Source organism: Triturus cristatus, chromosome 12, assembly GCF_964204655.1.
Source record: "Triturus cristatus chromosome 12, aTriCri1.1, whole genome shotgun sequence".
Taxonomy (NCBI): domain Eukaryota; kingdom Metazoa; phylum Chordata; class Amphibia; order Caudata; family Salamandridae; genus Triturus; species Triturus cristatus.
Window position 1 is genome coordinate 147,737,340 of NC_140595.1, and position 17,991 is coordinate 147,755,330.

Here is a 17,991-nt window from a genome sequence, read left to right on the forward strand (position 1 = left end):
CTGCCTTGAGTGCCAGTGGGAGGGAGTTCCACAATCTGGCTGTGCCTGAAATAAAACTTTTTCCCCCCGAAGAGGCCGTTTTGGCCCTGGAGATTATCAGATTTGCAGAGGTCGCAGAGCGGAGCTGCCTCTCTGGAATATACCACTTGAACTTGTTTGCGAAATAGTCGGGGCCAAGGCCAGATCCACAGATGGAATTTTCAGTGAATTTTTTACATATCTGCAGATTGGAACCTTTTACTTAGGAGCATGGCTAGCTTAATAATACCACCGATCCAGTCTGACTTTTCTCAAATGATTTGTAGCCTTCAACGTTCTACTATCTCTGAGAGATGTTGCTGCCTAATGCAACATCAATATAATGATTTAGCATTATGGACAGACAAGTGGTCAATAATCTTAGATGAGATTGTTACGGAATGAGAGGTGGCTGATAGTCTAGACACTTTTGCAAAATTGATAAACCTACTATATTACGAGGTCAAGTGTATCATACTGTATTTGATTTTTATATTATTCCTTTCAAACTGTGTAGATGGCACAAAACACCTAACTGCTGCACACAAAGTCACACTATGGCTGCTAAAAATATCCACATGTTCGCTAACTGTCAGAAATGTAATGAATTTTGGGCCTCGATCTCACAGCAAATAGCCTATATACTACAAAGGAGGGTCTTACTCTTACAGGAGTTAGAGTAGAAGATTGGGTTTTCTGTGGATTAACTATTTCCAAGATTATGATTGCAAAAAGATGGAAACTTGAGTCCGTGCCTACATACGAAGAATGGTGGAGGAAATCTATAGAAGCATATGAACTTGAATTGGCATGTGGGGGAAAATTATTAGTTATTTAATTTCATAGTCAATATTATGATATTTATGCAGTCTTGCTGTGTTTTGTAAGCTCCTAAATAAAAAACCCGATCCGCATCCCGTATCTGTTTCTCACAACGTTATGGTTTTATGCTGGAAGTCGAGGGGCCAGGTCCTTTTAGATGCACCTTCTTTTGTGGTGGCTTTTTTCTAACTTCTTTGTTGTTGATGTGCTTTATAATGGAGCTAGAGCCTTCAGGGACACCATATATTCAAACAGGAATGGCAATCAACTATTTTTTCAAAGGCTCATTCCTTGGGTGCTCTCATGGTCCGTCTCACACCGTTGTGCATATGGAGCCTGGAAGCCTGCTTTCCTTTGCGATGAGAGCCGTTGCCGTTCCTGTTTGAATATATGGTGTCCCTGAAGGCGCTAGCTCCATCATAAAGCACATCATCAACAAAGAAGTTAGAAAAAGCCACCACAAAAGAAGGGGCATTTAAAAGGACCTGGCCCCTCGAGTTCCAGCATAAAACCATAATGTTGTGAGAAACAGATATGGGATGCGGATCGAGTCGATATATAATTAACATTTCTTTGTACAATGAGAAGAATAAATACAAGTTTGCCTAAGAACTGATAGTGTCAGACAATCTCTGATTTTTATGAAAGAAGCCATACATCCAAGTGCTTCAGGATTTTAAGGTGCAACCATATAAGTGCAACTTAAAGAGAGTTTCCTATTACTTTGTCTTGCTAAAGATGGGATATTAACAGTAATACCATCGAAACGCGTCAACGCAATATCCACACAATTCGTGAAGGCCACTGGATCTGTAGATATTATAAGAATTTGTCTTCCATCAGATTCCAGGATAACTATGCTTAAAACGAATGTGTTACACTGAATGACAAAATGTACTGTCTGTTTTGTTTGTCTCTTCATTTTTAAAGCATGTGTTTCCCTTAATGTGTAAGGATTTTGGGAGTGTACGAGGCTCTTTAGATCTATTGTGTGTATCAATTTTAACAATTTCTGTGTATGTAAAGTCACAAACAGGTTTATTTTATTGTATTAAATGTTTCTCTAATTTTATATATTTAAATCTTATCTTTATACTAAGAATTTAAATATTTTCGCATTATTACATTGTTTATTTTAAGGTGTGGAGATAAGGACTATGTCCATATGCATCTCTAGTTGAATGGTGAGGTGATTGTTGTGGTTTTGCCTCAACTTTAACCACTATTTACTTGTGACAGTACCCTATCCCCTTGGTTTGCTTGTAAAGGGGTCCCTCTCTCCTATTACATACCTAAATAAAAAACAACCAAAACAAATTGACTATTCTGAAGTGTCCAAAAAATTCTGAACTCCAAATGTCTTTAGCAAGACTTCCTATGTATGCAAATAGGAAGTGAGAACTTTTGATACAAATGGCCCAATTACGATGAGAGTCGGAAAGTTTCTGACAGCAGATCGGAGGCTTTCTGAGCCTCATCGCTGTTTCAGTTTCATACGCTGCATTTCAATGCAGGCAGTTGAAACTAAAACCAACCGGTCATTCCAGCTGGATTCGCCAGTCAGAGACCGGTACATAATCCCAATGGACGGCGTTTCCACCGTTGGGATTACGATGTCGGTTTTCGACAGGCTTTCCATGTTGGGGTTTCCCAACTTGAAAAGCCTGTTGGAAAGTGGCATTGGGGGTCCCTATGGTGCCCCCTTCACCATATGGCCTCTGTTTGGGGGCAAAGGAGGCACCTATGGTGCCCCCTGTGAATCCCTGGACCGTGTGTCACGGTGCCTGAAACACGGTGCAGGGATTCACACAAACTCCCATTTCCCAAAGGCGAGCTTGTGCTACGGCCGGTTTACAGCCGCAGTTCAAGCTCCCACAGGAAAATGGGAATTTCGCATTGTAACTAGGTATGTGGAACCGCCAACCAATGGTCGGGTGGTTCCCAAACTGATACGGTGTCAGGCGGACGCAACTCCACCCAAAATCGTAATAAGGTCCAAAATGTTTCAGCACAAGTTGTGTAGGTACATATTCTATACAGGCCAAGCTCCATCTTTACAACTTTCAATGGAAGCTTAAATCCCTTAGTTGTGGTAATCTACAATTACATTTTTTTGTAGTGTATAAGCATTACCATTTTATATTCTCCAATTTAGGGAGCAGATTTACTATCAGTTTACACCTGGTTTGTGTCACAAAGGTTAGCAGACTGGTGCAAAATGTTTATTTGAGATTTACTTTCCATCTCTAAACTTGTTTTTGCACTGGATCGATGCCAGAAAGAAAGTAGACAGGCCATGTAGCCACTCATGGTTTTTGAAGCAAAGCCCTGATTACTAACAATGGTAGACAGGGTTTTGCACCCAAAAATAATGACTCTTTGAGGTGCAGGTTAAAAAGGTGAAAGGTTTTTCTTTCTCCAAATATGTCTGTCTTTGCATGTGTGATGCACTGTACAGTACACATCCAAAGTGGGAAAAGTTTTAAAGTTTGTCTAGGCATTGTATTTTGTCCTGGAATGGTATCCTTCTAGTACAAAACCTATGATAGACCTGACACCATAGTGCAAAAATGTGTGTGTGGCTCTATAATGCCTCACTGCACATCAGCTGTAGGGCGAGAGCCGTAGAGTGCCATATCTTAGTTGATATGGCGCTGTCCTTCTCTCTAAATTACACTCAATGCAGCAACTTTGGCTGCTGCAACGGCTTGTGAGAGTTTTTTAGTAAATGCACCCCTCAGTTTTAAGGGATATTGTCTATTGATAACTTACAAAATCACTAGATCAAATGCATTTCTTCTATGTAGTCGTTGCTGATTAAATTAACTTTAGGCAGTTGTGGTTTTATATAGTACATGTTTTATGGCTTTCAAGGCTAGCTGAATACACTATATCCCATCAAAACACATTGGTCATAGAGATTTTGCTGCTCTTCCTTTTCCCCTAAAAATATATACTTTGGACAATAGCTGAACAGGCATATTCGCTGTCCTTCTCGTAAGAAACAATTGTACTTATTTTTAAGTTTTTTTATTTTTTTATCTGTCTGTTTTGTGGTCTTAAGCAACGCCTCAACGCCAGAATGAGTACTGCAGAGCTTTTCAGAAAATAGAAGGCATAAGAATACTGTAAACGTGGACATGGATAAGCAGCACAAAATCAAAGTTACAGGTATATAATTAAGTTGGCTAGGATATATTTAGCAATAATTTACATATATCCAGAAATTAGCTAGACTAATTGGGCTTGATTCACAAAGGGCCTCCGCACTTGTGGCAGAGGCCCTGTGGTAGTGGGGGGGGTGAAATATCCACGATGAGAATTCTCATGGCGGTGATTCCGCCCTGAGTGCGGAGACTCCCTTATGACTGCGGGAGCCTCTACCACGGGTGCGGAGGCCCTTTGTGAATCTGGCCCATGATATGAGAGTACTGCCAGAAAATGATGAAACAATATTACATATGTAGGTATGTCATGAGTATAGTTGGAATACTAGCTGAAGAGAATAAATATACACAGTCGGCAGAAAACACAGTAAGGTGACAGCTAAGTAGAATACAGAGGTGTCTAGGGCATATTGTGTCTCTAGCATTAGCAGGAAATAATGATTGGGAGGAATTACCTCATATAGTGTGTGAGGTGAAAGGTTGTGTTTCCCTAGAATCCCTAATCCTTTCTGCTCACAGTCACATTATGTGAGATTGGACAGACACAATGTCTAAATTGACCAGGCCATCCGATCAATAGTTATTTGAGATTCTTTATCTTCTATGCAGGAATTTGCCTTCCTTGCAGTGTTTCTTTGGCTAGAAGTAGTTACTAATAGTCCCACCGTGAGGGTTGGGTTTGGTCTTCTTAGGGATTGTGAACTTTTCAAATTATTGTTAAATTGATTCTGGATCACTACAGGACGGTTTCTTTTCTCTGTTGATATGACTGGATGTGGAACACGTTATCCTCCTGAATTAATGGACCACTGACCAGGAAACTCTTCATATGGCATTATATGAGCTCAACAAACCTAGAGGCAGCAGAATAAAGATATCTCTTAGCAGATTGTCTTGCAATATTTTGTTCTGGGAAATCATCCCTAATTGATTATAGCTAAAGAATTGAACATAGTCATATTGAAAAGAAACAGCCACCGTTCCAGGTGGTGTTTACTTTATGGAAATACTGTTGAACGTGAATACTCAGGCCCTAAATAAGAGCGACATATCCAGCCCATTATGAGCCAGCCCCTGCGGTCATTACATTAAAAAATAAGGAATTACCAAAGTTGATCCCAGTAATTCAAAGTCTGATAACCTCAGTAGTTTTTCATTTCTTCCTGGACTTTCACTTAGAGATGTCTGCTGTTTTCAGCAGGTTGAACCTTCGTACAAGGGTAAAGAGATCTGAAATGTTCCCAAGGATCTCATTGGATACCACTCTTAATGTGTGCCATAGAAATTTGATATGGCTATGGTACTTTTTTGCTGGGCCTTCTTTAAGCCTATTTGTTTATTGATGTACTTTGAAATAGGTGTATTCAGTGTTGCCAAAGAAATAAGTAACTTCCTACTAACAGGAAACTATGGGACTTATTTCAACGACTACCAACTGCTATCGCAGTGGTCGGGAGACCACCCGACAAACAGTCCACGGTCTGACCACCGAATTTGGATGGGACCGCTATGCTGGCGGTCGGAAAGTGCTGTGTTTACAAATGTCGGCTAATGCAGCGGCCCAGGAAAAGGACCGTAGTGTAAACATAGCACTTGTGAACATCCATGCACCGTGTTTGCCTTTTTCAATGTATTTTGTTTGATTTAACTTCTAGTTTGTTCTTTATTTTTATATGGTTTATGGGTCTATTTTATTCGTTTTTAAGAAGCAGCGTTTTGTTCAGTTTCATGGTTGTATAATTCTTCTCTGCTCAAAATCAAGTTGTAACAAACTCAGGTATTTTGCACACTGAACACTGCACAAATACGGGTGAAAATGGCAGGACCAGTGAACAAAGCGCCTAATTAACTCACACAGTGATCGAAGAGCTAAATTGTGCATATGTTGGTATGTGTTTCTCTCAGTTGGTTAGTGCATGCATGCAGATTGTGAAATAACTAAATCCATTAAGGTCTTGCCTATATCGTACATATGAAAAATATAACCACATTGATTAATCTCCAATCAGAGGTTCATACATTGAACTGTTTAAATATAGCGTTATAATTTCCTGCCAAAAGCTCTAACATTTGTTAAAGGCCCTCTCATAGACCCTCTCCCTAAGTTATGTACCCGAGCAGTAGGAGGATGCTAGTTATTGGGCCAACCTTGACTTTTTTTTCCATTCTTCCAAGATATCCATCACATTGTGGTAGAATCAACCTCGTGGTCATCTTGAAAGTATCAAACAAATTTCCCATCTATCATGTGAAACCTCGGTAAAGAAATGTCTCTGGGATTTAATTGTTATTCCTTGGAAGAACCATCAAGTGGTCAGATCAGGTTGGACATTGTTGAACAGTTCAGTTCCTGCATGGCTATGGTGGTCGCTTAAAAGTACTATAGACTTTCATGGGCGTCAGTTACAGGGAGCAGGTATAGCGCTTCCTACTCCTAGCTGGGCTTGAATTACCCCATGTCACTGTGCTTGCTCCCAGTGCTTAATTTGTAAAGAAATAAGTGCCAGGGCTCCTGTCTGGAGGCCACCGCAGCTTGTACCACATATTGCCCCTGCGATGCTGCCAATGATAGTAACAACACAACTACAAACCATCACACATGTACAAGTGTGACAATTCGGACAATTTCAGGCCCCTAAAGCTATAAGAATAGTTTGGGCGGCAGGTAATAGTAATTTTTAATTAATGTAACATTAATCCTGAACTGTAGTTGTGGTCATCTCTAAATTACCTAGACAGTGCCGCCTTGTGGCAGACTGTTACAAGTGTCGGTGCTGACAATTAAGTGCTGGTGACGAGCACTGGAAACCACCAGCTCAAATTAAGCACTGCTTGTTCCCCAGCTCTCTAGAGTCATTAAATCAGCAGGTTTCTCATAGCTCCTTGTAGTTTCTGTAGTTTCCTGTTTCCCCAACTGGCCATTCTTCTTCTACCACAGCAGCATCGAACTGAAGGCGTCTGAGAGGACACCAAGGAGACAAATGGGCAACCATGGGATGTTCTCCCATAGAGACCATGATTCACATGTTGCTGAATGAGCATCAGTGCAGCCATTGGATTGGTGGAAGGAATGAAGCTTGGTCTTCTTTCATTGTGATTGTGAGTACAGCCCTTGAAACCACCTTGCAATAGATAGTTCTGATCAAGGTGAGAGGAAAATAAGAAAGCAGAAGGGGGCATGAAATGGAAAGAGGAACCAGAGAGAGAGAGAGAAATAAAAAAAGGAGTCAGTATTATCTCATGTGGAACGGTTGCTTCTGCATCACACATGCCACACTTGGACTCCTCCAAAGCCCTGCAATGGAAGGACAGAGGGGAGGAGCCTGGGTGAGAGTAGTAGGGAATAGGAGAAACAGGAGGAGGAAACATGATCTTTATTTGTTCTTGAGAGATTGTTAGAGACACCATCGAAAGGCTAAGACAAATGTGTTAAGAGCAAAAACCAATGTTCATTGTGTTTTGGGAGTGGCCGAAATAGACAGCCTACTATGCCAACTATCAATACACACGAAGGGGTGTATTAATAATGCAACTGGACCACCCAGAACGTCGCTTTAGGACTCACAAGGGATAAATACCCCTACAGTATTATGCAGTATGTATCAATGCAGCTACAGTCAATTTTGTAACATATGTTTGTATTACTTAGAAAAATATACTGATTTCTTGAACAAGTTAAGGTCTAAGAGGCTTTGGAGTGTCTACCTATAGGCAGTTCGTAAAGTAGAAGGTGCACAATTAACGTAAACAGGTTACTACTTTTTTCCCGAAATTCAATTTTTCATTTATTTTGTTACAAATAACTTTCAAATCTTCGCCCACGGTGTTCATGTGTCAAGAACTCATATTGGCGATTACAGGTTACTCCGTGGCATGTTCAGAGCTACATAGTAGTTAAAATTCATTTTGTCAATGATAGCTGGACATTAGACAAGTGTCACAATGAGGGTCTTTAAAAAAGCAGTACTTTGTCAAGGGGTCAAAAAGAAATCGTCTATTCTTTTAATACTGTTTCATCTACCTTTGTGCTGACTCAGATTTATTATCGCAAGTTTTTAAAATCCATGTCGTACATAAACTAGTTCACATTTACATCTGGTCTTTGTTCAACGAGCGCAAAGTCTTCACCCTTTGAACAATTGTCCTAACTTTCACTTGTCCTTCATCTGAGCTCATTTTAACTTAAATTGGGTACTCTTAATTTCATTGAGACCCCTTTTCAGATGGCCCTGAAACATTTCATCTTACAGGGGCATTTGGAACCTGGCGGGCGGCCTGCAGGCCGCCCAGTCAGAGGAGTTGGCTCCGAGTCCCTTCGTGGAGAATTGCCAGTTATATAATATATTATATCTAAGGCTCCCTGCTTTCAGTTTTTAAGGATTTTTACAGATAAATACAGACAGAAAACAATAAGTTGTCTGTCTGCATTTATTTTTAAAAGTGGATAAATACAGAAAACTGTGCTGCTTTTAAGTGACTCTCCATGCTGTCTTTCATGAATTATAGCCCAACAGATGAGCAGATGGACAGTTTTGGAAATTAAAAAACAGGATGAAATTTCTTTAAATAAAGGCATGTGTCAATATACATTTGTGGTATAATGCTAGTATTTACAAGTGGATGTATTCTTATGTAATATTCGGCAGCTTAAATAGTTAAAACACGACAGACATCAAAGTATGAGTCTGCGTCTATCAGTTTCAATTTTGCCAATTTAGCCTTTCATCCTCCTGAGGTCTATAAATCGAGTTTCATTCTATAGGGTGATAATGACGGTAAATAGACATAATATCGAAAAAAAAATATCGAGTAGCAAGAATATCGAGTTTTTAATATCGAATGGACAGAATATCGACTTGCAAAAATATAGTGGTGAAGAATATCGAAAAACAGGTAAGAAATATCGATTGCAAAAATATAGTTGTTAAAAATATCGATTTTTTTATAGTGTTTTAAGTGTTAGTATATGTGTTAAAAGTATGTATTAATATTGGAATGTATGTTAGAATATTTTTAAATTATTGAATTTTATGTTTTTTTATTTTTTTGTAATTTAATTCCGTAGCGGGTTGTGGGTTTATAGGGGAGTAGGGTGGGAAGTAATTTAATTATAGTACATTAAATAATAATTTATAGGAATTATTAATTATTTTTAATTTAATTTTGCGTTTTACTTCTGTAGCGGGTTGTGGGTTTATAGGGGAATAGGGTGGGAAGTAATTTAATTATATATTATTAAATAATAATTTATAGGAATTATTAATTTTTTTTAATTTAATTTTGCGTTTTATTTCTGTAACGGGTTGTGGGTTTATAGGGGAATAGGGTGGGAAGTAATTTAATTGTTATTAGTTAATTATTAATTGGTATTGCAAATTAATTGGTAGTTGATTAATTATTAATTGGTAAATAATTAGTATTAATTGGTAATTAATTTGTATTAATTGTTTAATTGATAATTATGTTAATTGTATTCATTTAATATTTGTAGCGGGCAGTGTGTTTATAGGGGAATATGGTGGCAAGTAATATAATTGTAAATAAATAATTATGTAATTTATTTGTGTATATTGTTAATTAATATATCTTTAATTTAATTTTGCATTTTACTTCTGTAGCGGGTTGTGGGTTTATAGGGGAATAGGGTGGGAAGTAATTTAATTGTTATTAGTTAATTATTAATTGGTATTGCAAATTAATTGTTTGTTGATTAATTATTAATTTGTAAATAATTAGTATTAATTGGTAATTAATTAGTATTAATAGGTAAATTGATAATTATGTTAATTGTATTCAATTAATATTTGTAGCGGGTATTGTGTTTATACGGGAATATGGTGGGAAGTAATATAATTGGGAAAAAAAAATTATTTAAATAATTTGTGTATATCCTTAATTAATATATTATAAATTAATTATTAATTGGTATTATTTGCATTTATTAATGTTTGTTATTGAAAAACAATTGTTTGTTAATTAATTATTAATTGTTAATTAATTAAACAAAAATGTATTGGTATTTAAAAATGATCAATTCTTGTGTGATTGGTAATTAATGGTAATACTTGTTTTTGTATTAATAATTAATTAATTTAAAAATAAAAATACATTTATTATTTTCTCTACTATTGCACTTACTTGAGTGGGAATAGTAATGTTTTACCCCTACGCTATCCAATGCTTTCCCTATTATTGCACTCTCTGGAGTGTGAATAGTAATTTTTACCCTCCCGCTATCCAACGCTTTCCCTACTGTTGCACTCACTGGAGTGGGAATAGTAATTTTTACCCTCCCGCTATCCAACGCTTTCCCTACTGTTGCACTCACTGGAGTGGGAATAGTAATTTTTACCCTCCCGCTATCCAACGCTTTCCCTACTGTTGCACTCTCTGGAGTGGGAATAGTAATTTTTACTCCTACGCTATCCAACGCTTTCCCTACTGTTGCACTCACTGGAGTGGGAATAGTAAATGTTACCCTCCCGCTATCCAACGTTTTCCCTACTGTTGCACTCTCTGGAGTGTGAATAGTAATTTTTACCCCTACGCTATCCAACGCTTTCCCTACTGTTGCACTCACTGGAGTGGGAATAGTAAATGTTACCCTCCCGCTATCCAACGCTTTCCCTACTGTTGCACTCTCTGGAGTGGGAATAGTAATTTTTACCCCTACGCTATCCAATGTTTTCCCTATTATTGCACTCTCTGGAGTGGGAATAGTAATTTTTACCCTCCCGCTATCCAACGCTTTCCCTACTGTTGCACTCTCTGGAGTGGGAATAGTCATTTTAACCCCTACGCTATCCAACGCTTTCCCTACTGTTGCACTCACTGGAGTGGGAATAGTAAATGTTACCCTCCCGCTATCCAACGCTTTCCCTACTGTTGCACTCTCTGGAGTGGGAATAGTAATTTTTACCCCTACGCTATCCAACGCTTTCCCTACTGTTGCACTCACTGGAGTGGGAATAGTAAATGTTACCCTCCCGCTATCCAACGCTTTCCCTACTGTTGCACTCACTGGAGTGGGAATAGTAAATGTTACCCTCCCGCTATCCAACGCTTTCCCTACTGTTGCACTCTCTGGAGTGGGAATAGTAATTTTTACCCCTACGCTATCCAACGCTTTCCCTACTGTTGCACTCACTGGAGTGGGAATAGTAAATGTTACCCTCCCGCTATCCAACGCTTTCCCTACTGTTACACTCACTGGAGTGGGAATAGTAAATGTTACCCTCCCGCTATCCAACGCTTTCCCTACTGTTGCATTCTCTGGAGTGGGAATAGTAATTTTTACCCTCCCGCTATCCAACGCTTTCCCTACTATTGCACTTACTGGAGTGGTAATAGTAAATTTTACGCGCCCGCTATCCTACACAGAAAATATTGAATATTTTTAATTAATATCACGTTAAGATATATGTATTAATTTTTTTTTTTACTTACTTTAATTATTCATTAAGTTTACTGTTATTTAAGTATTTTTAAGTATGTGTCAGTTAATTATATGTATTATTTCATTTATTTAACATTACTTTTAAAACATTTAAAAAATTCGATATTTTGACTAACTATATTACTTACAACGATATTTTGGATTCGATATTTTTGTAATTTCCTGTTTGGAGATAGGACTTCGATATTTTGGCATTCTATATTTTGGCATCGATATTTTTGTAAGTCTATATTTTTGTAGTCGATATTATGTCAGTGATCCGATAATGACACCTGTGAAATGGCAAAAACTGACACTAAAATAAATGATCATTTTCAGTCAAATAGATTGTGGTGTTAACTGCTTTTTATAAACCTGGACCTGACTTTTTTAAACATTTGAAGTTATCTCAAACTCCTCACTACACAGTGGTTTTGATTTAGACAATTTATGAGAATGAGAATAAACTATTTCCAGCCACAATAGCGTTTTTGTGGCCTTTATGCTTAACTATAATATAAATTTCCTTCCAACGCAGTCACAAATTCCAGGGCAGTTGTCGCCAAAGTGCACCCCTGACATTCTCTTATAGAGTGACTGTGTTCATATACATAAGATAAGCGTTGTTCTGAGTTCATCAATAAATGGGCTCAAGGGTAAAAAGCCGGTTTCCCCAAATTTTTAATGGTATTTATTAAACTTTTTGGCAAGTTTTTAGTTTTTGTCTTAAGATGACAGCATCAGTATAAGATGAAAATTAACGTCTTTGTTTTTCTTGCCCTTCCTATTTTGAAATATCTCAATAATGTATGGTTACAGGAATGATTTATCACAGACCAAAACAATGTAAAAAAAAAAAAAATTCATGGTAAGTCTTACCTCCCACTATGAGTGTGGATCCTTTGGCAAAATGTAGCTTGTTCAGGACTGGATACGAGCAGTAATAGGCGCCGCTCTCATTCCGCTGCATGCTGTAGATTTCCAGGGTCGCGCGGCGGGGTTCAGATCTACAGAGATATTTTCCTTCCCTCTTGCTATCATGACAGTTCACAATAAATGTGACCCTCTCCTCTGCTCCCCTCCAGAACCAGTTGACTCTATGTCCTCCATCCTGGTTATCTGCAATTAAAAAGCAGGAGATCTTGGTGGTATCATCGATGGTAACGAACCGGTACCGCTCCGTCTGATACAGGCACAGATGGACCCCCAACACTGTGAAAAGAAAGCAGAACATATAATGTTAATATTGGTGCCCTCAATATCCTTCAGTAGCAACACCTGCTCTGAGCCATTTGAAGCCCACCCTATCTATCACTGGTCCTGCTCTGACAATGAATAGTTATAAAGAATGGGTTTGTAGCTATTTACCTAGAATTTTTCATTTCAAAATAAATTCGCTTCGATAAAATTTAATTTAAAAAAAAGTATGACTTGTCCAAAAGATATAACGGTAAATATTTTACATTGTCTTGTTATTGGTCAATGTCATTCTTACCCTTAGCAAAGAGCACAAAATATCTGATGAACATCTCTGCTCTTCAAGAAACAAGTAGACATCAAATGGTGATGCTTTCTCATCGGTGACTAGCTGTGGAGACTGGTGGCGGAGCTCTTAAACTACTCAGACCCACCCACACAGGATGAAGCAGTGGGGGCGATCAGGCGGCAATCACTTCTAGAATGTTTTTATCGTCAGGGATGTGTTAAATCCTTGTTTGTTCTGAATGATTCTGGTAAATTGACGACAGGGTGAGATGAGGTCATTAAAAAAAATGGAAGCAATGCCTTACATCTAGGCATTGGCAAAACATTAACATTTTAAAATCTGAAAAATAAATGTTTTCCACTGGACATGTTTCGACAAATTAATTTGAATTTCACACATTTTGTGTGTATGCAATAACATCACTAAGATAACCGAGAAATACTGTATTGTGTTTCAATATTTCACTCAAGCTGAAGGTGTAGATCCAACAAGTTATTTATTTCACAAAAATCCAAGCAGTGGGCCAAGGAGCCAGTGATTGGCTTACAGTAGGATCTGCCAGGTATGAAAAATACTAAGGTGCCGATTAGGATCCTGGAAAAAATTTCCCCAACCGAATTGAATCTGGACTTTTTTCCGTACAAATGGTAAAAGCGCCGTACAAACTGCCAAGTACGATTCGTATGGGAAAAAGTCCATACAAATCGCATTGGGAAAATTCCCCCACACGTCCTCGGGTCGGGAAAAGTCTCCGACACGTCCCCGGACATTTTTACGTACAAATGGGAAAACTGATGTCCCAATGCGCAATTACGATCCGTCCCATCCGTCCGATTGTACAACTGTATGGAAAAAAGACCGTCCGGTGCGAACTCCCATAGCAACCATGGAGATGTCCAAACAAGTGCCTGGTACGCGCCGTACCCCCCCCCCCCCCCCCCCCCACCCCCCGTATGTTCGCGCCGTACCCCCAGCCCCCCCGCGGATGGGCGCGCCGTACCCCCAACCCCCCGTATGTACGGAGCGTACCCCCGTACCCCCCAGCCCCCCGTATGTACGGAGCGTACCCCCACCCCCATATGTACGGTGCGGACCCCCAGCGCTGGGGGTCCGCACCGTACATACGGGGGTGGGGGTACGCTCCGTACATACGGGGGGCTGGGGGGTACGGGGGTACGCTCCGTACATACGGGGGGCGGGGGGGTACGGGGGTTCGCTCTGTACATGCGGGGGGGGTACGGCGCGTACCGGGCCCCCTAATCAGCTCGCATCGCTGCGTACTTAGCTTTTCCGGCACTTTTTAGGTGCCGTAAAAATTTTCCCATCCGGACTGCAGTCGGTGCGAATCGGAATTGCTGGTACGTAAAAACATGCCTAACTCCGTCCGGACGTCACGTCCGCGGTGTCCCGGATCACATTTGTATGTATTTTTCTGTCGGTTGGTCTTTTTTCCGAATCGTACGGGAATGGTGTTTCCGTACGAATCGTAATTGCATGTTAGTAAAGTTTTACAACCCGGTACGAGTCGGACGGAGAAAAAGCTCCGACCCACGGTTTGTACCGGGTTTTTCCAGGATCGTAATCGGCCCCTAAATATGGGGCCCCTGCATATTATGAGCTCGGGGCCGGAGTCTACAATATCTCATTGGACTTGAGCTGATTGGTAGGCCCCTGATGGAATGGAGCCCCTGAAGGGTTGACTGCCCCCCCCCCCCCCCCACGCAGTGGCTGCAGGGGCCTGCGTTACCCCCCTGAAAGAATACAGAACACAGATCTTGAGCACAAATTACATTTAAGATTGTTTATAATCTTTTTGTGACTATTTTTTATTAACTCAGCCACTCTCTCTTTCCAAAGTGCTTAAAAACTCGTTCACAACCCGGAGGTAGCACCCTTTTATATAATTCCGAAACTGAAAATGTGTTTTTTTGTTGTTTTTTCAAGCACCCACGAAATGCTGTGAGTGAAAAAAGTGTCTCATCAACAACATCATATTGCACGGGAAACTGTATAAGGATCATAGCTCTGTTACTCCCCTAGCTCGCAGGAAATCGATATATCTTTAAAGGTTACCGTAATAGCAAATACTTTTCAAGTCACTTAATTTTCTACAGCATGGAATTGTACAAGTCTACACCTCTTACATATATGCTTCCACCTACAAAAATGAAGAAGGCAAAAGTAAATTGTTACCACGTCTTTACCCGATGACGCATTTAATTGTATCTTTAAAGATACATGTAATTGTAAATGTAATTATATAGTGCTTAGAACCCCTGAGGTGGCATTGAAGCGCTTTTTCGGCGAGTAGCACGCTACTCCATGTTAGAAATGGGATTTCTGGTTGGCTAAGGCTTGCGCCAAAGTCAGGCAGAAACCACCACTCTAGTCAGGGCAAGGAAGTTACACGCCAAAGATAACCCCTGCTCACCCCCTTGGTAGCTTGGCACGAGCAGACAGGCTTATCCCTGAGGCGATGTGTAAAGCGTTTGAGCGCGCACCCAGCAACAACACCCAAGGCCCACCACAAAGGAAACTCCACACAAGGTATTCTATAAAAATAACCTTTGTATTATACACAACACATTAGATAAAAACACACACTTTACAATGTGCCAACAGGCACGGGCAGAATTTACAAGGGATTATATATACAGGGGACAGGGCCACATGGACCACTGTCAGGAATTAGCACTTAGAACATAGCACAAATCACCAATAGTAAACGTAGAACATAACACAAAGTAACTGTAGAACACAACCAGTCTCTACTGGTGCAATAATGACCTCAGCGTCATCACACTAGCATCAGGTATAAAACCTATCCCGTATCTATCACAGGGGCATAAATCACATTATGCAATTCTCATTGGTCTAACTCATTAGACCTAACCACCTAGCTATAACTATACTAGGGGCGCACATCGCACAGGGAAGTACATTCTCCCTACCATCAACCTAAGCAGGTAAAACAACCTTCTAGGCAGAAATAACCACATTTAGAGGTATCAGACACAGGGTGCGCAAAACATGCTATATACAATACATTTCCTAGCACCCAAAAGCACATTAGCATGAATCGCAATAACACCTCAATCACATTAGAGTCCAGGACGCACCAGAACCTAAACGTAGCAGCTGCCCACTACTTGCTGGGCAGCTGGGGACAAAGCAGGGCCTAAACGCTGCAGCTGGCACTAAGTGCTGCGCAGCTGTGGAAGGCAAATAGGGGCCTGGGCTCTCAAATGGCCCATGACACAATGTCACAACGTGGGAGCCCTCTAGGCTCTAGAAACAACATGTCCCCAAGTCCCCCTGGGACTTCTAAATATCAAATGGCCCCCTGAAACGTAGAGCGCACGGGCGCTTTAAACTAAGCATGTCCCCAAATAGCGAAGGAGCCTCGTGGGCTCAGAGAAAATAATGCCCCCGAAGTCGGAGCCATGCTAGGGCTCTAAACAATGTGTCACTGTTGGAGCCATCTGGGGCTCAAGAATGACCCGGCCCGCCTCGTTGGGCCTCTCACAACAATTGTGCCCCCCTCGTTGGAGCAGCCCCACTATCAAGCGGGGGCTGCTCGGAGAAAGACGGGATCCAGCGCAGTGCCTCGTCCGGCACGCACACGGGAGAGGCATGTTGGAGCGGCCCACTGTAACGAGGGGCCGCTCAGCACTGCACGGGTGCCTCTATCTGGCGCCCTCCCCCCTCCAGGCAGCTCTACTCACCAGGCTGCTCTCCAGAGGCGGCGGGGGACGCTGTCTTCTTCTTTGCGGGCAGTGCGGCGCGGGGCTCTCCCTCGGTCATGGGAGCCCCGCGCCACAAACTCACGCCGGCCTCTTCCGGCTTGGTTGCAGGCCCCGCCCATGTCACGGGCAGGCCTGCCTGGCTACCGGTTTTGCCGCGAGCCGCGGCGGTGAAATTTCACGAGGTAAAGTGCGGGGTGGGCACCCGCTTTTAAATCAAGCAGTTTGGCGGCATATTTAGCGGGGTGGGCACCCGCAATGACATAAATTAAGGCCGCAAATGCAGGGTGGGCACCCGCGCATAATTATCATAAGCCGACAGGCGGCAGGGTAGGCTCCCACACGGAACAGCCATTACGGGGGAATCCCTACGCTGGGGATTCCCTCTGGGGGCAAGGATGGCAGCTGAGCGCTGCAGAGCATGCACGCTCTTCTTCCTGGCCAAAAATAGCGATAAAAGCGCTCCTAGGGCGCTAGCAGGCTGTAACAAGCCTTGGCAAAGGGAAACGTTCTAAGCAGTCCTGGGCATCTGAAGATGGAGCAAAGCAGCTCCCAGCAAGGGAAAATCCTCCAGGTATCCAGGGGCTGGGCAGGGCCCAGGGAGGCAAGCCCTCCCCTGGGCCCCAGCAGCAGCACGCCCCTGGTAGATTCGAGTTGGAACAAGAACATTTTGTAAGGGGACACAGCCTCTTTTTATACACCACATCCCTTTGTTCTGGGTTCAGGGTGAGGGGGAAAACCAGTCGCAGCTGGTTGGGGAGCACCCTTGATGTGCTCAGCCCCTCACTCTATTCATTGGCAGGGCTAGGGTCGTCAGTCGCACCGCAGGGGGCGGGGCCAGCATTGTGTGTGGAAAACCCTGTCCTATTCAGGACCCAGGTGTACTCCTCCCACCCATCTAGCTGCTGATCTCCCCATTCACCACTGGGTGACTCATCCTGACTCTGGGGAATCCCTAGCCCGTCACATGACATGATTAGCCAATCACGCGACAGACACACTGCACACCGAAGTGCCCACTTCTAGAAGTGGCACTTCCACACTAGGTACATGCACGCCGCACACATCATCGCGCAGCATTCAATCACACGAGTCCGCACATACCAAACTCGGGCCTGCACACCCCACGCATCAGGAACTACTAGGGACACATACATTCCCCATGCATTCCTATGGGAGGGCAGGCCTATCTCACCGCATGCACTCAGAATGCGCACGCACTTTCCTCTGGGACACAGGGAAAGTGCGCAGAAACCAAATATCACCACACCAAGTCACCAGTAAAAAGCAAAAAAAGTTCAGGGGTGAACCTGCCAGAAG

The 17,991-nt window shown here is 41.8% G+C and overlaps 1 protein-coding gene across 1 annotated transcript in view; it reads right to left on the reverse strand.

The window, feature by feature from the left end:
* The window catches only part of LOC146772941 (uncharacterized), a 199,627-nt gene extending 186,615 nt beyond the window's left edge, over positions 1-13,012 (reverse strand). The window contains exons 1-2 of the mRNA XM_085637042.1: positions 12,938-13,012; positions 12,322-12,654 (exon numbers count right to left, since the gene is read on the reverse strand). Of these exons, the coding sequence (XP_085493168.1) occupies positions 12,322-12,654; positions 12,938-12,971 (367 nt within the window). The 5' untranslated portion in view covers positions 12,972-13,012. The remainder of the gene's footprint in view (positions 1-12,321; positions 12,655-12,937) is intronic.
* Positions 13,013-17,991: the final 4,979 nt, after the last annotated feature.